Source organism: Frankliniella occidentalis, unplaced genomic scaffold (genome assembly GCF_000697945.3).
Source record: "Frankliniella occidentalis isolate FOCC.00 unplaced genomic scaffold, Focc_3.1 Scaffold30, whole genome shotgun sequence".
Classification (NCBI taxonomy): Eukaryota; Metazoa; Arthropoda; class Insecta; order Thysanoptera; family Thripidae; genus Frankliniella; species Frankliniella occidentalis.
In genome coordinates, this window is record NW_026267160.1 from 754,736 (window position 1) to 775,746 (window position 21,011).

At 39.3% G+C, this 21,011-nt stretch overlaps 6 protein-coding genes across 8 annotated transcripts in view; 2 read left to right on the forward strand and 4 right to left on the reverse strand.

Annotated features, from left to right (window-relative positions):
* Positions 1 to 898: 898 nt before the first annotated feature.
* On the reverse strand, positions 899 to 4,001 carry LOC113208199 (U-scoloptoxin(05)-Sm1a-like). The gene is made up of 4 exons (XM_052265784.1): positions 3,800 to 4,001; positions 3,380 to 3,535; positions 2,607 to 2,774; positions 899 to 1,940 (listed from the first exon to the last, which is right to left on the reverse strand). Exons 1-4 carry the CDS (start codon positions 3,867 to 3,869, stop codon positions 1,729 to 1,731), a joined length of 606 nt encoding a protein of 201 aa, XP_052121744.1. The 5' UTR covers positions 3,870 to 4,001; the 3' UTR covers positions 899 to 1,728.
* A 226-nt stretch (positions 4,002 to 4,227) lies between these two features.
* LOC113208150 (nucleoporin Nup188) lies at positions 4,228 to 11,480 on the forward strand. Its single transcript, XM_026425027.2, has 17 exons — positions 4,228 to 4,435; positions 4,581 to 4,788; positions 4,865 to 5,083; positions 5,179 to 5,451; positions 5,537 to 5,646; positions 5,726 to 5,966; positions 6,058 to 6,348; positions 6,504 to 6,767; positions 6,846 to 7,006; positions 7,106 to 8,911; positions 8,996 to 9,281; positions 9,367 to 9,639; positions 9,727 to 10,011; positions 10,111 to 10,274; positions 10,392 to 10,617; positions 10,690 to 10,977; positions 11,115 to 11,480. Exons 1-17 carry the CDS (start codon positions 4,398 to 4,400, stop codon positions 11,397 to 11,399), a joined length of 5,418 nt encoding a protein of 1,805 aa, XP_026280812.1. The 5' UTR covers positions 4,228 to 4,397; the 3' UTR covers positions 11,400 to 11,480.
* LOC113208152 (nucleoside diphosphate kinase 7) lies at positions 11,419 to 13,141 on the reverse strand. The gene is made up of 4 exons (XM_026425031.2): positions 12,396 to 13,141; positions 12,053 to 12,261; positions 11,753 to 11,969; positions 11,419 to 11,675 (listed from the first exon to the last, which is right to left on the reverse strand). The coding sequence occupies exons 1-4, from the start codon at positions 12,956 to 12,958 to the stop codon at positions 11,516 to 11,518; spliced, it is 1,149 nt and encodes a 382-aa protein (XP_026280816.1). The 5' UTR covers positions 12,959 to 13,141; the 3' UTR covers positions 11,419 to 11,515.
* Positions 13,142 to 13,309: 168 nt separating this feature from the next.
* LOC113208153 (GTP-binding protein 128up) lies at positions 13,310 to 15,566 on the forward strand. Its single transcript, XM_026425032.2, has 8 exons — positions 13,310 to 13,487; positions 13,815 to 13,980; positions 14,076 to 14,206; positions 14,286 to 14,525; positions 14,602 to 14,770; positions 14,891 to 15,020; positions 15,127 to 15,249; positions 15,327 to 15,566. The coding sequence occupies exons 1-8, from the start codon at positions 13,446 to 13,448 to the stop codon at positions 15,427 to 15,429; spliced, it is 1,104 nt and encodes a 367-aa protein (XP_026280817.1). The 5' UTR covers positions 13,310 to 13,445; the 3' UTR covers positions 15,430 to 15,566.
* On the reverse strand, positions 15,564 to 19,216 carry LOC113208151 (acylamino-acid-releasing enzyme). 3 transcript variants are annotated; one of them, XM_026425028.2, is made up of 12 exons: positions 19,021 to 19,216; positions 18,548 to 18,777; positions 18,286 to 18,452; positions 18,063 to 18,205; positions 17,692 to 17,962; positions 17,462 to 17,607; positions 17,216 to 17,387; positions 16,873 to 17,142; positions 16,623 to 16,760; positions 16,225 to 16,525; positions 15,931 to 16,140; positions 15,564 to 15,843 (listed from the first exon to the last, which is right to left on the reverse strand). In XM_026425028.2, the coding sequence occupies exons 1-12, from the start codon at positions 19,042 to 19,044 to the stop codon at positions 15,744 to 15,746; spliced, it is 2,172 nt and encodes a 723-aa protein (XP_026280813.1). In that variant the 5' UTR covers positions 19,045 to 19,216; the 3' UTR covers positions 15,564 to 15,743. The 3 variants fall into 3 exon arrangements, with proteins under 3 accessions (XP_026280813.1, XP_026280814.1, XP_026280815.1); XM_026425029.2 differs by lacking the exon at positions 19,021 to 19,216 and adding an exon at positions 18,896 to 19,018; XM_026425030.2 differs by lacking the exon at positions 19,021 to 19,216 and adding an exon at positions 18,879 to 18,989.
* An 870-nt stretch (positions 19,217 to 20,086) lies between these two features.
* Positions 20,087 to 21,011, reverse strand: part of LOC113208233 (cytochrome P450 6a2) — a 3,217-nt gene continuing 2,292 nt past the window's right edge. Inside the window, exons 5-6 of the mRNA XM_052265747.1 lie at positions 20,579 to 20,836; positions 20,087 to 20,386 (exon numbers count right to left, since the gene is read on the reverse strand). Of these exons, the coding sequence (XP_052121707.1) occupies positions 20,223 to 20,386; positions 20,579 to 20,836 (422 nt within the window). The 3' untranslated portion in view covers positions 20,087 to 20,222. The remainder of the gene's footprint in view (positions 20,387 to 20,578; positions 20,837 to 21,011) is intronic.

Genomic DNA, 21,011 nt, shown 5'->3' on the forward strand with positions numbered 1-21,011 from the left:
CGCGGGGGCGGCGCACTGGGCGGCGGGGCGGGGCGGGGCGCACGCCCGTCTGGGTTGGGGTAGGTTAGTGCCCCGGGCCGTTACTGCCCTGCTGCCCGCACGGAGCGCCCGCGGAGGGGCGGGGTGGGGCGGAGCACCTCGGTATGTCAGTCGGTCGCACTCCTTCCACAGCGCCCGGGGGGCCCCTGCCAACGGTGGGATAGGCAACCCCGTCGCGCGCCTGCGGAGCGCATTGCCTATCCCCAGTCTGTCGGGCGCCCTCGCCCCCAAGTGTGCGCCCCAAGATCACCGAGAGGAATGCACTCCGACAGCACGCTTAAAAATGAGATAAATTAACGTAGTGACAAGGATATTTCTTTGTTTTTAAAAAACCCTCAATGAACGGACTATGAAATTAAACATAAATGTATGTCCTAGTTTAAATTTGGCCCGGTATCCAGATGTATTAGGGTCTGCAGTAGACTTACACCAAATTTCAACTTTCGGTCTTTTATTTTAGCTGACACATTTACCCATTAGGGTGGGTGTTCTAAGCCGTCTTTTCCTCCGAGGTGTAGGCGAGGGAAATTTGATATCTCCAACCCTCTAAATGGTGACTGAAAGTTGAAACTCGGTGGAGGTGTACTTTCGACCGTAGGGCAGGTTCTAGGTTTTCGGATACTTTGTACCGCCGATTTCAACCTCCTAAGCGAGCCTCGGGGCTTCCCGTCTTCCGTCTTTGCCTACCGAAAAAGGACGGCTTCGAACACTACCCTGTGTTACACTCTGAATTAATTTTCATGTTTTCGTGCACACGGATTCGAGAAGTGGGGACGTTTGAAGTATGGTGTAATTTCGATTTAGCTGGAAAGAGTGCAGGGTATTAGAAGGTTTCACTATTGGTTGAAAGAATGGCAGATTATGTGAAGTTCTGAAATATTGTTTTATTTTCTTTTGAACAGCATCACTACTGGACTGTAGTTTTTAATTAGACATGTTTTTTTACTGGACGGATACATGTAAACCTAAAAATTACAAAGTTTTCTCTTAAACTATTAAGACAGAATTTTCACAAAAAAGAAAAAAGAAGTGTAAAAATAGAAAAATATCATTGCACCGCCTTTGTTGAAAATCATTTGAAGGCAAAACGAGGTATTCTGGAGTACAGTACACCAATTTGGGTGCTTAAATTGACATGAAATATATGATTCACCCCTTCTAACTTAAGCACAAGATTTGCTCTTAAGCCACCACTAAGGAATGAAAAAAAGGGTGGAAAGAGTCAAAAGTTTTTTAAGCAAACTGATATTTTTAGAAAATACATTTTTAAAAAAATGTTAAATACCAAATGATACAAAGGTTATGATTCAAGATGGGAATAAATGGCAATAAATTAAAACAATATCAGATCTTGTGTTCTGGAAGTACAAGATGAAGTTGACAATATTTATGAAACTCAGGTACATAAATGTGCTATAACAATAGACAGCTGCAATGTTATGATGACTTACAAATGAATGCAGCAAGCAATAAAAAACAGATTCAATGTAAAACTATCTTTACAAATCTGAAAACTTAAAATAAGTTTTGGAGAGTGTATATTATAAACAGTCTACCACATTTTGACTCCATAAATTTACAGTACCACTAGTAAACAACATATACATTCAACATTTGTTCAAAATTTAAAGATAAAACAGACCCCCAAAACATCTTACAAAAGAAAGAGGTCAACATTTAAAAAGAAAACTACATTAAAAACATTCCAGTGCATAGAGCAACAACGGATAAAAGCAAAACACCAACACTTGGCCTTGCTAGGCTATCTGCAGCATTACACCCATCTGATTCACAGGTGTAAACACAGGATCTGTAGTCCATAACATCCCCTGTGAGTTTTATGTAATCACAGTAGTTTCCTAAATCCACCGACGAACATTGCCTGGATGTGGTGTACACCCCTGAAAAGAGACAAACTAATTTGTAAAACATGATAACAATAAAGAGCTGTAAAATGTTTCTCAGTGTTAAGCTGTAGTGTTAGATATTAGGTAAAAGCAAGCATATTTAGTAAGCTAACAGGGTAGGAAAGCATTTTGTAAAGCTACAGTAACTTCATCAGAATTTTAAAATTAGAGGTGGAATGCAAGTGATATTATTGGCCAAGATGAAATGTATCATGCACTCTGAGACAGCTGTTGAACAGAAAGAGCTTAAGGTCTGCTTCACTCAAATATTATACTTTATTATTTACAAAATAACTTATACAGCCCAACCAGACAAAAGCTATAAAGAGATTGGAATCAGGATGGATTCAGAGTTTACAAAACACAAGTATGACTTTCATGCCAGGCCTGCTTTTTACGCTCTGTTTGCTTCGCACAGCAAATGAGGGACCATTGGCGCTCTTGTTTTGTAAAATCTGAAACCTCCTAAAGTTACTAAATTGACATGCAAAATTTATGTTTCTGAAAAACAGACTGAATACGTTCAACAACACCCCATGATTACAACCAAGAACTATCATCTATGAACAGAATTAACAAAAAAGCAAGCTTAACACCAGGGTCATTTATGTATTACCCACTGACTCTTAGGGAACACGAATATCAATAAGTTAAGTTTACCTGAGTTGCGTCCAACCGTTTTAACGCAGTACTTAGCTTCATGAATGTGACTGCAATCAAGGGGTTTAATGGATCCATCCTGAATATTATTATCCGCACAGTCCAAGTTGTCATGAGAGGAGCACTGATAGCACTTGATCACATCACCGGACCAAAACCAGCCTGCCACTACCCACACAGAAACAAAGAAGCCATTAAAAGAGTTAGCAATGAGTGCCATACACCAAGATAAGTAGAACAGTGCATATTTACAAATTAAAATTAGTTAGTAAAAAAAAGCATATATATCGCCACCCCTTCAGCTGGAAAAAATATTTAGAGATATACACATACACACACAAGTGGTATTAGTCAGAAAAACCACAACAGACTCCACACCAGAACCGACAGAGGGTCAATCATAACCAATATAAATAGGGGTTTTGGATAGATTATTTTTAAGTTGCATGCTTTAAAATCGGACAAATTTAAATTGTCACGAGAGGGTAAACCCACATTAATAGAAGTAGGATAATTCATTACAAATTCAATTTAATCTTGTTGACAATTGCTTCACAGAAGTGATAATTTACAATATGGGGTGTGCTGTGGTACCTGACAGTATTTATCTGCCTAAAAAATTAAAACATGTGGTGAAGTGATAACAATAAGCAAGCAAGTGACAAGTGACCAAGCATGAAATTGCAATAGCTCCGCTCCACCACAGCAAACAATGCAGAACGAACGTAGCCAGTGCACCTGCCCACCCCCAAAATTCATTCAGTGAAGGGTACCTCTGTTACGCCCCACCAATTTCACACAATACTGTGCATTGTGCACATTATCACATGAAGTGGGTTGCAATTCTGTGTCTTCTGGCATGAACTCAGAGCACTGGAATGGATTATCGTGGTCCGTGCTCTCACATTGGTAGCACTGTATGGCATTAGCTGAAATTGTTTCATAATTACAATGTGTTTTTATTTAATTAATATCACTGTCATTACAGGTGCATTGGAACCACACCCCAGCAGGGTATCCATAACCTCAATGCCTCAAAAATGTAAGAATCGCGACAATGGATACTGAAGGATTTCGAGACGTAACTAACAAATTATATGAAATATAATTGAGGTTCAAACAGAACTAATAAAATATCAATAATGATGAGCCAATTTTTGAATCTTAAACAAACTGTCAACCAAATGTCTTACCTGGGTTTAAGAAAGCTACTAAAACGATCGTGAGGACAAAAATGTGACTTTCTCTTCGAAGGGAAATCATTTTCTGTGATGGATTGTAATACTTGAAAAGGAAAATAGAGGAATAAATGAAGTGACTGAGCAACCTGTTCGTCACAGAATATAAATCGTAAACGTAAACAACGCCCTAGCTTCCCCCACTTCCCTCCCACCCACGCTCCCCACTTTCCATTTCAGAAGAACCAACCTTAAGACCCATTTATACAATATTATTTAGTAATAACTATTATATTCATTTATTTTTCAAATTGAAACACCATACTTTGATTTTGATTTACTTGTTTTATTCACGTATACAAAACACTCTCTCTATATCAAGCTTCTCAAGTTTGATTTCAAATAAGGGAAAGATGGCAATGAGTTCACTTGTGAGGCGGGAACAAGAAACTGCATGCTGCAGAGTCGGCACTCAGCGGCGCAGACAACCCAAACCAGACCAGAAAACGAGAAAAACTGGCGTTATGAAGTTTTATACTGTTTATCTGTGATATTTGAAAAAATCAAATTTTCCTTAATTATTATTGAAGTTACCCTTTGTTAACGTTTAAATATGAGCTCAACGATGACAGAGTTAAAAGGAGGATTAATGTAAGTAATTTTTAAGGTTAAGTTGTATGTTTACAAGTGTCTATTCCTACTCTTTTGATATGTATTTATCATCTACTGTGAATTTCTGGATGATCTTGAACCACTAATCATGTTTTCTACCTGTTCTGGCGATTGTCTATTTTAGTTACAACAAGCAGTTGTGGGCTGTTACTGGCGGCACATTGCTGGGTACAAGTGTTGAAGCTGCTCGTAAACAGCTTCAAAAGGCTCGATCACAAATTCTAGCAGGAATCAGTCACTATCGACCATTTAATGAAGATTCTGAGAAAAAACTTAAGTCTTGTCTTGATGGGAAAACACTTTCTTTTGTTGTTAACATAGCACGACAAATGGTAAGATATCAAATGTTGATTTAGTTTCGGATTACTTATAGAAATGTTTAATATACAATCCTGCTATAATTTTCAGAATTTAGATGCATTACAAGCATGGGATCTTATGGTGTTTTACCTTGAACATGAATTTCGTGGCAGTGAAGACAACTTGGAATCATTTCTTGAAAGTGATGTTCGGAAAGAACAATTAGTGAAAGACATATGCATGTTCTATTGGAGTGAGCGTGCTTTTTTATTAAAGTGTATTGGAATATATTTAGCCTATTGGCAGGATAAAGAACACCCCTTCTCAGTTAGTACAGAACCATTCTTTTTTCAAGCTCATTTTCTGTAAGTTTAGCCTTTGTGTTAGCCAAACTCTCATATTTACTGTCCTCAAATTTTCAGGAAGTGTTTTCTGAGCTACTCTCTGATTTAACAGCAAATGCTATTTTTGAGTCTCTTCTGAAACAGTTAAAACAGCTCACTGAGCAGAATGCTCCCACATCATCTACCAATTTAAGCTCTAGCACGAAAACAAGTATTTATAGCACCACATCAGACCAGTGGATGTCCATTTACTTGCAAGAACAACTTTCTGTGCTTCACAACTTGACTCTCTTTGTGGATGGATACCAATGTCAGTGGCGAAATATTCTGGAGACATTGAAGTTATGCAAGGTTGTTATCACAAAACAAGTCCCAATCTGATACTTAATTTTTCAATATATTGAAATGCCATAACCAATTTCTTCACTATTGACAGCATCCACTTTTGTATAGGCATAAACTGAAGAGGCAGCACCTCCCCCTCCTTCAGGGTATTACATTTAGTCAAGTTGTTCTACTTTTAAGGATGATTGACGTGTCTGATTTGTAAGTAATCATCAAGTTTCTTTAACTGATGCGGGCAAAAAAAAAGTATATCAATCACTTTCTTATTGTGCTTTTGCAGAGGCTTTGCCAAGACTCTCTGGCTTGAAGATGGATTGAAACTTCATTCCAGTTTTGATACTGAAATGCAAGAATTGTACAAAAAGGAAGAGCATCCACCGCTGCTGTTAGTATGGATGCTCTTTAATTTTTATGGGGTTCCTGAAGAAGAATTTTCAAAGTATAGGAAATTTGGTTTTATGGCTACTAAACTTAATGTGTTTTCATATCTATCTAAACTTTTAAATGAACCAATGTTTAAGGTGAATATTATTTGATTTCATATTACTTGACTTGTGCTGTGTAATTTATTTTTATTTTACTTACTTCATTTTGTTTCATTTTAACTTCCAGTCAGAGGCTACTAGAATATCAGAGATAGCCTATTCGACAGTTTATAAGCTGATTGACTGTCTTACATCAAACTTTGAGCCGGAAAAGCTGCAACCTAGGGAAAATTTACTCTCTCTGTGTGCAACATTGCTTCATCAACCATCTACTGCAGATATGTTTTGGAACTCTGACAGTGATTCTGGTATTCGTCTCACTGTAGATGTGGCCATGAGACGCTTTCCGCTTGAATTTGAATCTCTCGTTCATATTGTCACATCATTAGCTTCAGCAAGCCCAAGAAGTTGTGAAGAGGTAAGACGGGTCCATATTGGTGACTGCATCAGTACTATTTAAGTTGATTAAATTTGATTGATCTTTTTTACTTAAATCGATTATGTGATTTGTTATTCCACTACTTATTGTTTATCTTCTTTGTACAGTAGATTTGTTTGTTGTTTTTTTCACAGGTTTTGAAAATGGTATCTGAATTGGATTTTCTTTTGGAACCTCTTGTACCAGCTTTGCTTCAACTGTTGACTTACACTTCTGGGTCCAACAATAGTGTGACCCTAACTGGTTTGCACAGACCCCTTCCTCATGTTGATGCTTTGGTTTTGCACTCTGGTACTCTTGGAACCCTTGTGGATCAAAATCCTCATTTTGTATGCTGGAAGGTGAAGTACAGCTTTTGGTTGGCTGTTCACAGTGCACAAGCCTCCTTCTTGACTCAGGTCAGTCCATTACTTTTTCATATTTTCAAATTTTCAAATTGAAATTATGTGTATTTCTTGCTGTTCTTTTGTCTTTAGATAAGTTTAAGTTCTGGTGGTGGTGTAGAACCCGCAGTTGTTGTCCGTGCTCTTGCTTCTGTTCGGTGCATTGCAGCTTGCTTAGAATCAGGCTGTGAAATTCAACCTGCAGAACCTGCCATGGTTTTACCTATTGAACTCGTTTTTTCAATTATGGAAAGGTAAGGAGACGATTCAATCTCATTACAGTATTATAATATAAATTGTGGTATTAAATTATATAATTAATTATGCAAGTCTCTTCCTGTCTTCTTTCACAGGTTTCTTCTCGTCTCAAACCCTAAGTCAGCTATGATGGCTGCATGCCTTGAGGTTGCTGCAAGTCTTGTCACTGAATTTCCGAGTGATGTAACTAATAAACTGAGAGCATTAGACTTTCTGCCAACAACACAGCCAGATGAAGGAACTGTCATGACATACATTAGCTTTGCTCAAGGACATTTTTTTAACGCTGGAGTTTTTGGACGAATAGTTGTCAATGAAGAACGCCCAGTTGGCTCATTTCCATTGATCAGAGCTTACCTTTCTTTTCTCCAAAAACTTATCATGTCTGGCTGCAAAGAAAAAGAACAGCAATCAGTAGCATTGTCAGGTCTGGTTTATGTGATTCTAGAAGTCTTTCCTCGCTGTTATGAATGGGGATATGCTGCAATGGCTGAAAGAACCCAACTGAGCCACCTCTGCCTTGAGTTATTTCATCACCTGATCAGCCCTGCAGCTCTCTCTGGTGAAGGTGCTGGCAGTTCATCGGAATTTGAGAGATTACTTGCTCACATAAGTCTATATGCTTTATTATATACTGACAATGGACATACATTGCTTAGAATTTGTGCCTTAGGTGAAGCTGAATTGAAAGGACAAATGCTGAAGCAAACAAGTTGGCTTAAAGGAGGAGGAGTAGAGCTGGTAGACCTTGTACGACTTGCTCTCTCTATCCTTATCAGAGTCCTTATGCTGAAAGATTCTGTTAAAACTGGAAAGGACTTGTCTCCTACTGAGCAACTGATATATGCATCTCCTAATGCTAAAAACTCTCTTCAAGTGGTTCCAAACATAGCATACTATGTCTACCACTGTTTCAATCCAAATGTTCCCATTCTTGCCGTTAAAGTTTTAAAACGGATAGCATTAGAAGTTCCTATGACACTTCGAGCATGCCTGGCAATGGATGGAGATGTTATAAGAGAGGCATTTGTTGCCAAACTGGACTCACCCCACCAATCTATGCAGCTTAAAGTTGCAATACTGGAGCTGATTACGGCATGCATTCATACTCAGCCTGGAGCAACCGAAGCCTTTTTCAATATTCATCATCCTGAAGAAAGTAAGCGTTTGTTTAGTAAAGACAAGACTCCCAATGATGATCCAAGTGGCTGTCTAACATATGCATGCAAGCTGCTTGCCAAAGCTAAAGATGAGCCAATGTTAGTGCGTTCCATGTTGTATGGAGCTGTAGTGGAACTTTTGCATGCGCTGTGGATGCACCATCAGAAGATCTTGCTGAGTTTCTTGCGAGAGAAGAAAGATTTCTGGGCTGATCTTTGTGCACCATTATTTCTTCCTCCAAGTCACAAGGTTAGGGGATATGCTCAAGTTCTTAACATAGTATCATCAGAAATGTATATGTTTGGTTCTGGAGTTCACAAACAATTGATGGAACAAATGCAAAAGCTGTTTTCTGATAAAAACAACTATCTGGTCACCTGGTCCAAATTTATAACACACTCCTTATGTGTGGAGAGCAGTTCAAATGAAAAGAGGGCATTAGATTCTGTTTCTGCTGCTGAAGACCCAGTTAAACCTCTCTATGAAGATGAAGTAAAGGAACGCCTAGCTTTAATGACTGCTTGGAAGGATATGCTGTTAGTAGCCTTAGGGGAGTTGAGTAATGTGCAGGAACTTAAACTTTCTGAAAAACAGCAAAGTGCTCTTGCCAGTCATGTGCTGACAGCCCTTGAGCAGGAGGCATCACGCGATGCATCAGCCTCCAACAAGCTTTCACTAAGACCAGCAGCAGTTACTATGCTGGCAGAGCTTTTGCTCATATTACAAGCTAAATGGGAGAGGTAATTACTCTCTGGTGTATATGAGTCATGCAAATTTGTCTCGGTTGTTAAAAATACTAATGGTTTTTCATTCCATTTCTATAGTTCTTGTTTTGCTGATTCTGATACAGCAGTATGTCAACTGCAGACTGTGCTGTTAAGATTTTCATATGACTATCATGGTTTGCCACCACGTACTAGAACAGCCATCTTGAGTAGTGCCATTCAGTCGGTTAAATTGCTGCGGTTGAGTTTGTGTAGAAATGAGGTGGCTATGGAAATCCTTGTAAAAGCCACAATCACAATGGTTTCTCAGGAGCTCCAGGCCATAAGTGTTTCCAGAAGTAATGAAAATGAGGGTCCAAGCAAACTTAGTGTAACTTTACTCCAGGTAATTTTTTTGTCAGAATGATCTTGGGACACCGGACAATATGACCCAGCCATGTCACTAAATCTATATCATATTTTTGTTCTAGGTGCTTTGTGAAGCTATTTCTGAAGCTGCTGCCGGCCCCTGGACAGAGCTTCTTAGTCAAAGCAAAATAGCATGCAGAGTGATAGTCAGCCTCAGTGAAGTTCTTTGCTCTCAAACTAACTTACAATTCGCTCAAAGTGCTCTGTATCTTTTGCTTTCATTAGCTGGATCAGAGCGCAATGCAGCATTATTGAACTTGAATTTTGTCCAAGATCAACTTTGGTTACAACTCACACCAAAAGAAAAACTGCTAATATCTAACCAACCATTCCAGGTAATTTCAGTGGTGTTATGTATCATCTTGTTCATAAAACAGATCTTGATTTTCTTAAGTTTTACCTGTATTGTCTTTGTTTTTCAGTCACCAGAATCCTGGGTAAACTCTCCCTGGTCCTCTGTCTTCTGTGTAGGTGTGGAGTTTGTTTGTGCAATTCTAAATCATCATGGAGTGAGAGCACTAGAAACAGCTGTAAACTTTTGTGCAGTGCAAGAAAATGCTTTGTTGGACTGCCTTCTTTTGGCAAGGCATACATTAGAGCCCAGTGCCTTATCTCTATCAGAGGCAGCTCTTAATCTGTTGTTACTCTTAGTACAACACTCAAATCAATGGAGGCTTCAAGCATTTAGGACTTTCAGTAACTTAGTTGTGAGTATCATTATTTAATCTAATTTTAAAACAGTCCCACCTCCCTCACAAAAAAAGAAAAAAACAAAATTAATCTGTATTTGTGTTTTTATCTTTCAGCGAGGTGTTAGCATGTGTTTAGATATTAGTGTTGGCTTATTGACTAGACCAAGTCTCATAGCATCAATGGCTGAAGGAACTAAGCATTTGTCCAGTGCACTTCATGGGGAAAACAGTGATTCATCGATCCAAATTACTCCTAAAGTGTCATCTGCCTCTAACAAGTAAGATCCCTCAGTACAGTTATGTGAGGCAATTAAAAACTATTCTATTCTTACCATTGTCTTTTAAAATGATCTCTTCATATTAATCTTGCATTATGTTTGTCTTCTTGCTTTTAGACTGATGAATATGGTGATACTTAGTAGTTCTTTCCTCCTTGAACTCTCTCCGCCAGTGTCCGCTTTGCTTTGTGATAGAGAGTTAGATATTGAGGCATGGATACCACTTGTGGATTTGAATTGGTCTGCCCCTGCACAACCTGGACAAAGGCAAAATTCACATTGCCTCACCTTAGGAACTTTGCTGGCTGCTGTAAATGTATTTTCATACACAGCTTCACAACATGTAAGTTTAGTATTTTGTAATTTTTAACTTCTGCATAATGAGCCCATTTCTTAAATTATCTTCAACTCGCAGAAAACTGGTAATGTTGCAAGTCGACATGGTAGGTCACCGCTAACTCGTGCATTACGAGCAGCTTCCTCTCCAGTTCGTTTTGGCGGCACAACTCCTGCTACCTCTTCTGATCAAGATGCTAGGGAGGTAGCAGGTATTACTGCATGGACCAAAGCTTTAGATTTTGACAGAGCTCAGTTGGGACTACAAAAGTCCCTCGCATTGCTGGCCTCTCAAAGCCTCCTATTGCTACGGGCCAGAGATCCACGAGATCAAGCTTTATTGCGCCGAGAGTTATCTACTGAAATGGTAAGGAGTGGGTTTTATTTTAAAGTTTTAAATGAAGAAAAAAAAAATTATTCGAGTTAACTGCTTCTAATTTTTAATTACCTCTGTAAGTAAGTTGATTTAATATTCTGTTTTATATTTGCTATTTCCCCTTTCAGAGCCAATATGTTGAGCTAATGAGACGTACATATGGAGATAAATTTGATTCAAGTGAAACACCCCCGGAGCGTTATTTACCCACTATAGAAGAAAAGGATGAACCTGCTCGTCCTGCTGTTGTTCGGAGTCTCCAGCTAAGTGAAGATCCCAAACAGACATCTACATCATCAAATGAATCTAGGAGGCGCACTGCTTCATCTGCCCACAATGCTATATATGCTTGCTCCGACAGTGATTATTTAAAACTCATGGCACATATCTTTCAGAAAGTGTTTAGGGAGTAATTCCTTGCTTTACACTGTCTCGGATATGTCACCTATTTTACTACAAAATGTACATACAATAAATTTAGTTAATTGACAAAACCATTTTTCTTAATTTTCATAAGTAATTGGAAATTTTACAAAAGCCTAAAAAAGTATTCGAGTTCTAGCTCAGCATCATCTGGCAAATCAGTGCAGTGGACGGCATTTTGTATCTTATTCACACCAAAGCGAGCTCTTAAACTATTGGGGCGTAGCTTCTTGGCAATTTCAGGATCAGATGGTCCCACGAATTCCCTATAATAGATTTTCAAATTAATTTACTAGATGTTGCTAGACCAAGGTATTTCAAATGTATTTACCATATTACTTACCTAAATTGTGTTGGAGTGTTATCACCCTTCCCACATATCTCCATTGCAACACAAGATCCACTGCAGAGCTGGGTTACCATTGCTGGAAACTCTGGCAGAACTGTGCTATATATTTCCAGAAATTCCTCAGCGGCTGAATGATCAAGTAGAACCAAGCGGAGACCAGTTATTTCAAAACCAGCCTTTTGAATTGAACTTACAATAGGCCCCAATAATCCTAATGAGGATATAGATTAATTAATAATGAAGACCTTAATTTAAAGGAAACATTGCCAGGTAATATTGACTTATCACACATACCCATCTGGAATGCATGTGGTTTCACTATGCAGCAGGTACAATTTTTTATGTTTGCAACCAATGATGAGACTTGGTGCTGTGGGTTACATCTTTCAGGAAAAAAGAGGGAGAGGAGATGTTCCACTTCTTCGGAAATGTTGGAAGCAAAAAAGCCATTTCTTGAACAATCATGTCCATATTTTGCAATCAGGCTAGTTGGTGAACTCCTCCTGCAAGTCAAGAGATGAACACAAAAAGGTGTTAACGAAACTGAAGCAAGACCAATACCAAGGGCCCAACTGGGATATAATCCTCAAAATTTGATATTTCTATGTCAATTTTTGGACAGACTGCATGATCTTACTTAGCTTCCTCTGGATCCATGGGACCAATGAAATCAGCCCAACTTTGAATGGCATTATTTCCAAGCAATTCCAATACAACAACTGGGCCGGATATTGTGTGTGTCACAAGATCATTCTGTAGAACAGCTTCTTTGACATTCTTGAATAATACAAGTGCTTGTTCTCTGGTAAGACTGATCATTCGCATCCGACCAATAGTAAAGCCACCTTCTTGGATTGCTTCGAGAATAGGTCCTAGATTTTTTATTTGATTTGATTGCAATAAGCCAAAGGTCTTCTGCATTTTTATAGAAAGTCGCTGTTTTGTCATACTGTCACCATAATCAGTAATAGTTATTTGACGGCTAAAAATGTTGACCGAATTGCCAACAAAAAGATCTTTCAATGCAACCTGATGACACTTGTTCCGCTTCAAAAACAATCGGTGCTTTTTAAGGTCAAACAGTTCAATACTACTATCACCAGGGAAATACGTTATTAAAAACTCAGTCACTTTACAATTTTCCACCTCTTTCCACTCTCCCTTAAAACAGTATCGAGCAGTAGATATATCTTCCTCCATATTATGGCTGATTGACGAAGCGGTATGAAGCAGATTAATAATTAACGTACACTTTGTATTGGCAGTTTGAATTTTGAGTCTTTGGTTTGTTTACAAATGGATGCCGGACAATGTAATGTACGATAGATAACCCAGATAACTTTAAGGGTACTACTACCTAGTGAGAGGCTACGCCGAATGTGTTATGAGGAATAACTGTGTCGTCCAGTCATCGACCTTACATAACGTACCGGCCTTTAGAGCTAGTTGGGGGACATCGTTATTCCTCTTAACGAACCCGACGTAGCCTCTCACTAGATGGTGGTTCTGCTGATCCAAACTCTCGGAAAACGCAATACCAATGTTTCTCCTAGTGGCTAGCCTGGCGAACGCGTGCGGCAGGCAGTAGTGTGCTTGCCGCCGTGGAATGTGTTGCTTTCAATATTTTTGTTTCAGGAAACCCTGATTGTTTGTTTTATTCACGAAAAGATTGTAATTTGGTTTCAAAATGTCGACCATACTAGATAAAATTGCTGCCATCGAGGCAGAGGTGAGTTGTTGCTACTTTAATTTTGAAGACACCGCTTGGCACTTGGTACCTAACCACTCCGCTTAACTTCACATATATTCCAACACAAAATTTCTCCATAAGTAACATAAACGGACGAATTCTCATTCATGCTCCAACATTTTCTTGATATGCTCTCCTACTATCTTATGTTCCCTCATTTCTAGTAAATTTATTATTTTTATTCATCAACCAACCCAACCAACCATCAATGGGTTAATGCTCTCAATTCAACAGTTTTTTGTGTTCTTAAAAATTAAGTCCATTTCACTATTTTTCATTACTTACTTAAAACTGTTTTAATTGCAGATGGCAAGGACGCAGAAAAATAAAGCAACTGCTGGACATCTTGGTCTTCTGAAAGCAAGATTAGCAAAGCTTCGACGTGAACTCATTACTCCCAAAGGTGGTGGTGGAGGCCCTGGAGAAGGTTTTGATGTGGCCAAAACTGGTGACGCCAGGATAGGTTTTGTAGGTATGGGTCCAGCAAATTTGAGTTTCAGTTTCAAATTATCTTAAATTTCAAATTCAGATTATTTTTGAATGAGTGACATGGTTAATATTTTTTAGGATTTCCCTCTGTTGGAAAATCAACGCTTCTGAGCACATTAGCTGGTGTGTATTCTGAGGTTGCTGCTTATGAATTTACTACATTGACTACTGTGCCAGGTTGCATAAAATATAAGGGTGCTAAGATTCAGGTAATTTTCACTACATTTTGTTTTATAAAAGTTCACTCCTTTAGTCGATTGCTTTATTTTTCTTTTGCCCATATTTCAGCTACTTGACTTGCCTGGTATCATTGAAGGTGCTAAAGATGGCAAGGGTAGGGGTCGACAAGTCATTGCTGTTGCTCGAACATGCAGTTTAATTTTCATTGTTCTTGATGTACTCAAGCCTCTTAAACACAAGAAGCTCATAGAACATGAGTTGGAAGGATTTGGTCTTAGACTGAATAAAGATCCCCCAAATATTGTTTTTCGTAAGAAGGACAAGGGAGGAATCAACTTACAAACAATGGTGAGTAGCAATTTTGCACATTAGGTGCTTTGGTCTTGCACAAGACCTTATTTAAATCAAGTGCCAAAATTTTCAGGTTACTCAATCTGAGCTGGACTTGGATACTGTTAGAACAATTTTGTCCGAGTACAAAATCCATAATGCAGATATTACTCTCAGATATGATGCCACAAGTGACGATCTTATCGATGTTGTTGAAGGAAATCGTATTTATGTCCCTTGTATTTATTTATTGAATAAAATTGGTGAGTCAATTTGGTTGTTGATGCTGTTGATTTTATTTTTTACTTTTTTGCTCTTGTGCTGTCTATTTTTGCGGACATTGTTTGCTTAATTCTTCATTAATGTTTTATTTTATTTTGTAGATCAGATCAGCATTGAAGAACTTGACATAATCTACAAGATTCCTCACTGTGTACCTATATCAGCCCACCATAGATGGAACTTTGACGACCTTTTGGAAAAAATGTGGCTGTATCTTAAACTGGTCAGAATGTGAGTTTAATATAATTTTCACTATATTTCTACTTCTAGACAAAATGATGAACATTTTTCTTAATTACCGGCATTGTGGTTTTCTTTCTTTTTTCTTAATCTTCAGTTACACTAAGCCAAAAGGGCAGCTACCTGATTATGAATCACCTGTGGTCCTTCATTCTGATAGATTGAGTGTGGAAGACTTTTGCAACAAACTACATCGATCCATTGCCAAGGAGTTCAAATAGTATGTATACTGTGTACCCTTTAACTTTATCAGGTTAGTAATTGTGGTTGCCTTACCTTTTTTTTTTTCCTTCTCAGTGGCCTGGTCTGGGGCTCCTCAGTGAAACATCAGCCTCAAAAAGTTGGCAAAGAACATGTTCTAGCTGACGAAGATGTTGTTCAAATTGTGAAGAAAGTTTGATGGCTCTTGCTGATTTGTTCTTTCAGATGAAGTTTTGGAGCAAGGTCTAAGAATGTTAAATAACCTGGTTAATTATGAAATATACTTACCTGTATGTCAAGGCCATAAGACATTGGCAATAAATTTCTGCATCATGATATTGTGTGTAAATTTATTTATGATTTATTTCACAAAATGAATTGATCAGCAATATGTAGTTATAAATTGTTTTTATAAATGCGTCATAAATCATAAATTACATTCTAGGGTTTCAAATTTATTTACAAATAATTAGAAGTTGTCGTTAAGAGTAGATTTTGACATGCAAGTCATCTTCATCCAGTATGTTCCCCAAACCACAGCATTGAGTTGATGATATTATCCATCTCTACGGGTACAGTACCAAGGCCATGTACGTCATCATAAACATGTACCCTAGAAAAAGGCATAGTAAATTACACTCTTTAAAGGGGTGTTTCTTTGGGTTGTTTTTGATACAGACAAAATTTGGAAGGTACTTACTTTGTGATCACTCCATTGGCATGCAATGTATGATAAAATGCCATGCCCTGACTGAATGGCACACGAAGGTCTTTTTTTCCAAGCATTAACAAAGTTGGGGCTTTCACATTTGCAATATGTTGTATGGGTGAACATTGACGCATTGCTGCCAAGGATTCTATGCTCGCGATGGAGGCAGGATTGTACAAGTAACCTGCCTCGGTATAGCACCTATACAGGAAAAAAATTGATACAGTTATAGCCAAAGAATTCATTTGTTATTGTTTAAGGGTGAGTCAATTGCAATGTCATTACCAGTCAGGTATGTCCGAAATGCTAGTCATGGAAGCTATGTCCACAACAGGGTTTCGGGCAACAACCGCACAGTAATCATTTGGATACTGCCCACTAAGGTGTGTCACCAGAAATCCTCCATGAGAGCCTCCAAATAGAACACATTTCTTAGGGTTCAAACAGGAAAATTCTTTCAAAGCAAAATTCTTTGCTTGATGAACATCTTTCACATCTGCATCACCTACTCGACCTGGTAAGAAATGTACACTGTCTTCACCTAGGCCAATTGATCCTCGGAAATTTACCAAAAGCACTCCATAGCCTACAACAAAAAAGAAATATTTTTATTGTTTAATCCTTTGAAAAATAAGAGGTATTGTTGATAGAATCTGGAAAATTATATGTTCCAGGCGTCTCACCAAGTGTCACCATGAGTCTGACATTCAAACTGTACTCATCTGTAAACATTGAGTGAGGTCCTCCGTGAGGATAAACAATGAGAGGAACTGAGCCATCAGGCTTACCATGAGGACCAACATACAAGGCATTAAAATTTCCTGTAAATATAACAAAAATTTAATTAATTAATTAATTAATTAATGTTAACCAACCATAGGAAAAAAGAATTAAATTTGAAGTGAATTTATCATAAGATGGTAAATTACGCACGAACTGAATCAGAAGAATTTTCTGCTAGTAGGGAAATGTACTGGACTTCACAGTTCTGAAGATCAGATGGGGCAACCCATGATGTAATTGGCATCCACTTAATAGTGTGCTCTTGTCCAGCAGGTGGCAAATTGCCTAAGACAAGACCAGCTGGTACACGAAGAGAACTACGTGACATTACTATCATATCTTGCGAAACATCCAGTATAGTGCCTGAGCCTTTTGTAGGACCGTCTACAGGCCACTCTAACTCAGTAATTTCCCCATTACCTAAAAAAGACAAATTTTGATATTTAAAGTTGGAATATGTTATATTACATAAAGAATTTGCATTGTTACTTACTGATATCCACAACATAACTGATAACTCTAAAGCGTTGAGGAGTACTGAAAAACAGCCTCTTAGAATCTGTTGACCAACACCTATGAGGCAGTTTTAGAGAGTAAATGCCATTAAATAATTTTCCATTCACAATTTTGATCTGGCTTTTTACTAGGTCAATTACAGTTGATACCTAAAAACAAAAAGAATATAGATCACAGTTTTTTTAAGTAAATAAAAGCATGTTGATGATCAATTTCTTTATACCTTTCTGGTCTCCCACAAACAGCACATCAGTTTCAGGCCTGCATGATGTGGGCCACCAGCCTCTCCTTGAAGCCACACCAGGTATTGACCATCAGGGCTAAATCTGGGGGAGCGAACAGCTTGGCTATTTGATTGTGATAGGATACCTAAAACAATTACATTCTATGAATTTCTTCCACTTCTATCAATTGTAATTATAATTCTGTACCAAATATTCCTATGCTGCTTACTGAATTCGCCATTCTCAAGGGATAAATGGAAAATTACAGATTCTCTATTGGTGCAGTAAACTAAACCAAGACGTCTCGGTTCATTTTTCCACCCAACTCCAACAATGCCTTTCCCATCAGGAGTCCAAATTACTTGACCAGGTGAATATTCTGATGGAATTGCATCTAAAACGGTGAGAAGCTCGGAGTTCAAATCACAGACAACAACTACAGGCTGATGCTTTCCGACGAGTGTTTCTCCCCACTCATCCCTGTAAGTGTACTCTTCACCCTGAAAAAAACAAGTCACCAATTTAACATCAAACAAAATAATTTTTAAATATACAACTTATTCTTTTTACTTATATAAATTCAAGTTTATCTCTAAAAACCTTTTGAGGAGCTTTCTCAGGATCATTTTCTTTGCTGTCCTGAGGTTTAGGTTTATAGAAAGGCTCAGATTTGGGGACTTTACGTTCTGCTATGTAGATTACTTTTGTCTCACAGGGAGACCACTCTAATGACGAAAATTCCTCTAAAGACAAATGGAATTTATTATTTTGTATTCCACGTATCACTGACTAAAAAATATATACTTAAATAAAAACATAATACCATCAGTGTAAACTTCACCATGCACATCAAGTGCACTTAGATCGTAGTTCTGATAAAGTTGGTGATGCTTCCAAATTTCTAAATATTGTTTGTTTCCACTGCCGTTAGACGGATAGTCTCGAAGAGATGCACGGAGCTCATCAGAATTGGAAATACGTGAAATAGTCCTGAAATGTTTAAATAAATAAGAAGCGACAATTTTTTTGTATGGCTACAAAAATAAAAAGTTTTTGTGTTGTTGTTTTCTTAAACAGAGGCTTACTCATTCGAAACATCAACAGGTAACATGTCAGTTGCTTTGGCAGTAGCGGAATCAAAGAGATGATATTGCTGAAATTTTACCATCTTTCCTCTTTCTAAATTTCTCTGAGCCCATCTTGATATTACAGTCACGCTCTTGCCTGGAAGTGCTCCAGATTGAAGAATCCATGCTGAAGAAAGGCCAGGAACTAGGGCAGCTTTTTTGAATAGATTCACAATTGTTTCGGATTGCTAGAAATTTAACAAAAACACACACTTTCAAACATGGTCCTGCAGAAAGAGCCATAATTTTAAATTAAATTAGTAACTATTAATTGAAAACTTTTAGAGACAATCAAAATGTAATGACATGGGATTTCATCGTGGGAGTTCGTGTTGCAGTAGCAGAGAACGACTTCCTCGGCGTCACCAAGCAGAACAAAACGGAACAAAGACTAGAATAAGCAGGAGCGAGAGTCCCCCTTCTTATCTTACCTTCATGGTACCAAGATAAGACATATGCGCGTCCTGGCTGTCCACACTCTTTAACTAATCCGGTAAAGCCGCAAGCCAGAGAGTGTGACCTTTCGACACTGTTGTTCCCTTTTGATTTTGGTCTCAGTTCTCCACAACCACAGCTGTCAGCTGTCCCGGTCCCGGTAGTTTGTCAGGTTGTAAGCAGTTGTAAGTAAGGTTACCGACCTCCCCGGCTCCAGCCAGCTGATTCGCCGGCTTTTCGAAGAGAGGGGAGAGAGGGGCATTGGGGCATCTTAAGATCTAAGGATCTAAGACGATATTTTGCTTGAGTCGAAAACTCAGCGTCTAGCCAAGTTACATCTTTGTTTGTGATTACGCGAATTAAAGAAGTTTCTGAAAGAGTCCTTGATTCTCAAACCCGTGATGTTGGTAATACTGATTAAATTCCGTTCACCCGGTTCGCCACCAAAATACAAAAAAATAATAGAAAAAGGCTGGTTTCGGGGGGGGGGGGGGGTAGATGTTTATCTGCGTGGCCTCCCACTTGACAAGTTATAGCCTACAGTACCGCACGTACGGGTGCGTTGAGGGTTGCCTAGCTCGCCATAGGCGCCACACCTAGTGTACGGACCGATATCGACAAACAATGTGAAAATGATCAAAGTGGCGTCAAAACGATGTCACGTTTCGATGCTCTCTCCACGTTAACGTCTCACTGAGATGAGGCAATAACGCAATTACGCCGCTCCATGTGATTTGGGGAGGGGGGGGGGAATTCCCGGGACGAATCTCGAGGAGCTCTCCCCTACATGTACATTAAAGAGGTGACTCTCCCAACAACGATTCTTTTTCGAGGCAACGCTAGACCAACAACCTAGGACCAACAGTGGCCTCGTGGTTAGTCAAGTCAATGTTGGCGCCTGCCACGCGCTGGGTAGGCCAACCCGCCAAGCAGCGGTGTGAAGACGGCGGCCCGCCCCAAGTAAGTACGGGGTCTCGGGCGGGGGCTTCTGGCCGCAACAGAATGTTTGACGCGTCAACCTCGGGGGACGTTTGTCGAGATGGCACCTTATATCCACATTAGTTTATTTAACAAAAATTTATTTAAAAAACAACTTATAAATTATTAACAATGTAAATACAATACAATTGACGAGCATCTTCAGCGCAGTAATCGTCTGCCTACCAATTAAGTTTCTTAGCTACCGGTTCTGCAAGGTTTACCGCTTGGTAATCCTGAGACGGTTTCCGCCTCTCAGTCTAGTTACGAAACTCTTTGGTTCGAACTGCAGGGGATACTCCGATTTCTGACTCGGGGTAACTCGGTACGAACGGAGGATCATGGCGAGAGACGTCTTCATCTGCATCATGGCGAAGCGCAAGCCTGTCAAAAAGTGGAGAAAAGAGCAGGGTTTTAGAAGAAACTTTTCCAAAAAAAAAACTTGAAATATTTCCAGGAAAATTGGAAAAATAAAACTTTTAATTTTAAAAGAATCAAACATTTTGGGGGAAACATTCTTGGAAAATGTTCCAAAAGTGCATTTCTGGAAAATTAAAATCCCTAGTCGACACTCACCGATGCATATCCTCGGCCCTTCGCCGAACGGCAGGTAGGCGTAGTGCGGCCGGCTCTTCTTGTTCTCCTCGGTGAAGCGCTCCGGGTCGAAGCGCATCGGGTCGGGGTAGAACTCGGGGTCGCAGTGGATGGCGTACGTGGGGATGATGACGCGGGTGCCGGCGGGCAGCACCGCCTTGGGGCTCTCGCCGGGCAGCTGGTAGTCGCGCGTCACCACGCGTGGCAGGCCGGCCAGCGCCGGGTAGAGTCGCATGGTCTCTGCGGGAGGGAACGAGAACGGAGGTAATTATAGAGCGGCTGCTGAACGCAACGCAATTCTGGTTGTTATTCCTCCGCCGTGTTTGGAATGGGTCCCAAGTCCTCCAGGCGAATTGGCTTGTGGAAGCAGAGAAGCGCCATTATGTGTGGTGTGCGACCGGGAAGGGGGGGGGGG

Bases quoted from the DNA above. Each gene is read 5' to 3' on its own strand.
- LOC113208199 (XM_052265784.1), bottom strand. From the start codon at position 3,869: ATGATTTCCCTTCGAAGAGAAAGTCACATTTTTGTCCTCACGATCGTT. The intron at 3,536-3,799 runs GTAAGACATTTG...AAACAATTTCAG, and splicing joins AGTAGCTTTCTTAAACCCAG to CTAATGCCATACAGTGCTAC. The intron at 1,941-2,606 runs GTAAACTTAACT...GTCTCTTTTCAG, and splicing joins AACGGTTGGACGCAACTCAG to GGGTGTACACCACATCCAGG.
- LOC113208150 (XM_026425027.2), top strand. From the start codon at position 4,398: ATGAGCTCAACGATGACAGAGTTAAAAGGAGGATTAAT. The intron at 4,789-4,864 runs GTAAGATATCAA...TATAATTTTCAG, and splicing joins TTAACATAGCACGACAAATG to AATTTAGATGCATTACAAGC. The intron at 10,275-10,391 runs GTAAGATCCCTC...TCTTGCTTTTAG, and splicing joins GTGTCATCTGCCTCTAACAA to ACTGATGAATATGGTGATAC.
- LOC113208152 (XM_026425031.2), bottom strand. From the start codon at position 12,958: ATGGAGGAAGATATATCTACTGCTCGATACTGTTTTAAGGGAGAGTGG. The intron at 12,262-12,395 runs GTAAGATCATGC...CTTGACTTGCAG, and splicing joins ATGGATCCAGAGGAAGCTAA to GAGGAGTTCACCAACTAGCC. The intron at 11,676-11,752 runs GTAAGTAATATG...AATCTATTATAG, and splicing joins AACACTCCAACACAATTTAG to GGAATTCGTGGGACCATCTG.
- LOC113208153 (XM_026425032.2), top strand. From the start codon at position 13,446: ATGTCGACCATACTAGATAAAATTGCTGCCATCGAGGCAGAG. The intron at 13,488-13,814 runs GTGAGTTGTTGC...TTTTAATTGCAG, and splicing joins TTGCTGCCATCGAGGCAGAG to ATGGCAAGGACGCAGAAAAA. The intron at 13,981-14,075 runs GTATGGGTCCAG...AATATTTTTTAG, and splicing joins CGCCAGGATAGGTTTTGTAG to GATTTCCCTCTGTTGGAAAA.
- LOC113208151 (XM_026425028.2), bottom strand. From the start codon at position 19,044: ATGTCTTATCTTGGTACCATGAAG. The intron at 18,778-19,020 runs GTAAGATAAGAA...TTAAATTTCTAG, and splicing joins CTTATCTTGGTACCATGAAG to CAATCCGAAACAATTGTGAA. The intron at 16,141-16,224 runs GTAATGACATTG...TTTCCTGTATAG, and splicing joins ATTTCGGACATACCTGACTG to GTGCTATACCGAGGCAGGTT.